Raw genomic sequence first — 2,968 nt, forward strand, 5'->3', positions numbered from 1 at the left:
GCAAGCCTATAATAATTCTTTTATTAAGTTTTAATTGTGTATGATGGTGAATTGGAAAGAAATTTGACTAATTATGCTATTGAATTATTGAATAAATGATTGTATCTGTCATATCCGACGAATATCCGAAACCCGTCCAAAATCCGATGAACACGAGCATAGATATAAATTTCTACCCGCGGGTATGGTAGCGGGCAGATATTGATAGCAACCGCGGATATGGTTGCGGACGGATATTTGCAATATTCGATCCGAATCCGACCCGTTGCCATCCCTATACACACCCCTGCCCCCTCGCCATGGGGTGCTCGTTGAATACTGGCAGCTGCTCGTTGAATACTGGAAACCATACATAAATTCCCAAATCATAACCACAACAAAGAACTGTAGCCATTGGATGTTACAGAGCTTTTTTATTTGCTGGCAGCTATTTCCAAACTACTCACGATGAATCTCTCCGATTGTGTGCATAACAGAATGCAGCGAAAATTATACCAGCTACATTTGCAGAAAACAAAAGGCTCCTCACCAGTGTCTGAACAGACGAGATAATGCATCATGTGACAAAAAGCAAGTATTTGGTCCAAGGAGAGGCTCCAGCGTTTACAACTGAGATGCAGCGGTTGGCGGTCAGTATCAGTTAACTAGTTTCCCATGCCAAACTCCGCTATGTCTTTATTGATTTGCTACCCACAGAAGTTGAGCTTCTTTATAACCTTTGCGTAGGCCAAATGCACCAAAGCAGGCTTCCGAAGTCTCCGTTTGGCCTCCTTAGACTGTAAGACCACAATTTTACAAATTGGATACGATCAACCAATTTCATGGTGTATAAATGCATTAGTGATGAATGCAATTCCGAGCAATGCCAACTATTAGTATAAGATAAGATGAGAGCGTATCCTACATGGATGCACTGAGGCATCATGAATGTGTTCATACGGTTTCCACAATTACAAAGAAGAATCAAAATAGACTGGAAATAAGTATGCTTCTACTTTACAAGTCTACAACAGAAAGTGCGGCCTAAGTTCATTTAGTGTACTTTGTTAACAATTTGGAAAGTTACTGCTTCAAGTTGCAGGGCAAGGAAAAGATATTTTATGAAGTGTTCAACTTGATTTGTGCTGGAAATCAATTACACTATATAACATAATAGGATAAACTAGTAGATATATATTCCATGATTCGATCATATATAGGTATTTTCCAATTATGCTATACTGATTACTGAATACCTATTCGAAATCATTTTTTGTTTAACTACATGCTCCCTTCATTCCAAACTATACGTCATTCCAACTTTCGTAGAGAGCCAAGGCTTCTCAAGTTTGACAAAAAAAAATACAGACAGTTACAATGGTTTATGACATCAAATAGGTATACTATGAAAATATGATTAATGAAGAATTTAATGATAGTTATTAGGCATCATAACTGTTATTATTTTATTATATAAATTTGGTTAAACTTGAGATGCTTTGACTCTCAAAGAGAGTTGGAATGACATAATTTGGGAAGGATGGAGTAGTATAGTATAGTGAATGAAAAGCATTCCTGCCAATACAATTATTAAGGCACTCAATATGCTAGATTTAAAAATATGTGCCACTCACTCCAATGTTCTACTTTGTTGAACTGTGCAGACAAGTCAAATAGTCAATTTAGGCTATTCCCAGTGCACGGTATCATACTCATTTAATACATGTCAAGTAGGATAGAAAGATGATGCAGCATTTGAGTAAAGAGAAAAAAGAATAAAGTAGTATCTTGAGGGAGATAGCACTCTAGCACCAGATCATAACCATTGAGACCTGATACCTGAACCATGTAAGTGACCCACAATTCATACTCTCATATACATCTAGCATTTAATTGTCTTGTGGGGACTATGAAACAAGGACATGATACTATGCATTGGGATAACTATGTCTTCTATAGTAAGACATGAGTACATGATATAACAAATTTGGATATTGTGACAAGAAACAATGGGATGGAAATAGCCTTAGTTTCATGGTGCAAATTATAAGGAATGCTGAACGCAGTGTTCAGTTCAGTGCGATTCACAATGCATGACAATCCATACCAGTCATTTCTTCAAGCTAGTAGCATTACTGTGGTTGGTAGAAAAGCATGCTCACTAAGTTAGCCTGGACATTTACCTTGAGGTGTGCATTGTGGCGCTTGCCGGCCCTCCACCTGCGGACCTGTCCGTCTTTCATGGTTCTGAATCTGAACTTCATGGACCTAGCAATAAAAGCATAAAATCAGCTGCCTGAGGTGCCCGCCGAGAAGGTAAGAAGGGCAATGGAAAAGAATGGAGGCGATTACGAGGGGGCCTTCATCTTGTATTTCTTGACTTTGGATTTAGTGGGCGTGAGCGGAGCGCGCGACCTCTCCTTCTTGGCGTAGTGCCGCACTTGCTGATGATGCGCCGACTGCGCGACACGGCCCACGCAGGCAATCATCATTAAGGCGGTGGAAATTCAATGAGACGAGACAATACGAAAACTCACCGGAGGGCGGAAGGAAGAAGCGATGACCAGGTGGAAGAATCCCTGGAGAGAGTGGTGCCTGCGACAGGACAAGGAGAAAGGGACGGTAAAGGAGGGAGATTTGGGCATCAGGGGTGCCGGCAGCGGGCGGGCATGGGATGCTATGGCGGAGGTGGAGGACGAGAGGACGCAGCGGGCGAGGCCGCCGGCGGCGCACCACCACCGCCGCATTGATCTGCACCTCTCTGACTCAGTTTTCTGTTTGTGTGTGTGTGTGTTTGGCGGGCCTAGGGTTCCTCCATTTCGTTATGCGGTTCATCCATTCTTTCCGATGGAGCCCACCAAACTTTGAGCTCAAGGGCCTGTTTCATTTGGTTCGGCCCGATTGTCTCACCCCAGCCTAGACCCGCCACCGCAAAGGATATTTACTGTTTTTTTTCAACTTACTAGTTGTGTGCCCGTGCGTTGCAACG

General features: G+C 42.3%; 1 protein-coding gene across 1 annotated transcript; it reads right to left on the reverse strand.

Moving 5' to 3' along the window:
• Nucleotides 1-369: 369 nt before the first annotated feature.
• LOC100283274 (ribosomal protein L35p-like) lies at nt 370-2,756 on the reverse strand. The gene is made up of 4 exons (NM_001156176.1): nt 2,517-2,756; nt 2,332-2,438; nt 2,163-2,247; nt 370-776 (listed from the first exon to the last, which is right to left on the reverse strand). The coding sequence occupies exons 1-4, from the start codon at nt 2,724-2,726 to the stop codon at nt 687-689; spliced, it is 492 nt and encodes a 163-aa protein (NP_001149648.1). The 5' UTR covers nt 2,727-2,756; the 3' UTR covers nt 370-686.
• Nucleotides 2,757-2,968: the final 212 nt, after the last annotated feature.

This window comes from Zea mays, chromosome 1 (assembly GCF_902167145.1).
Source record: "Zea mays cultivar B73 chromosome 1, Zm-B73-REFERENCE-NAM-5.0, whole genome shotgun sequence".
Lineage (NCBI taxonomy): Eukaryota > Viridiplantae > Streptophyta > Magnoliopsida > Poales > Poaceae > Zea > Zea mays.

What these genes read in the sequence shown, in the direction of transcription:
- LOC100283274 (NM_001156176.1), bottom strand. Translation starts at nt 2,726, where the DNA reads ATGCGGCGGTGGTGGTGCGCCGCCGGCGGCCTCGCCCGCTGCGTCCTC. An exon ending in TACAAGATGAAGGCCCCCTC is followed by an intron (nt 2,248 to 2,331) that starts GTAATCGCCTCC and finishes TTTTATTGCTAG; the next exon opens with GTCCATGAAGTTCAGATTCA. An exon ending in GCCACAATGCACACCTCAAG is followed by an intron (nt 777 to 2,162) that starts GTAAATGTCCAG and finishes GTGGTCTTACAG; the next exon opens with TCTAAGGAGGCCAAACGGAG.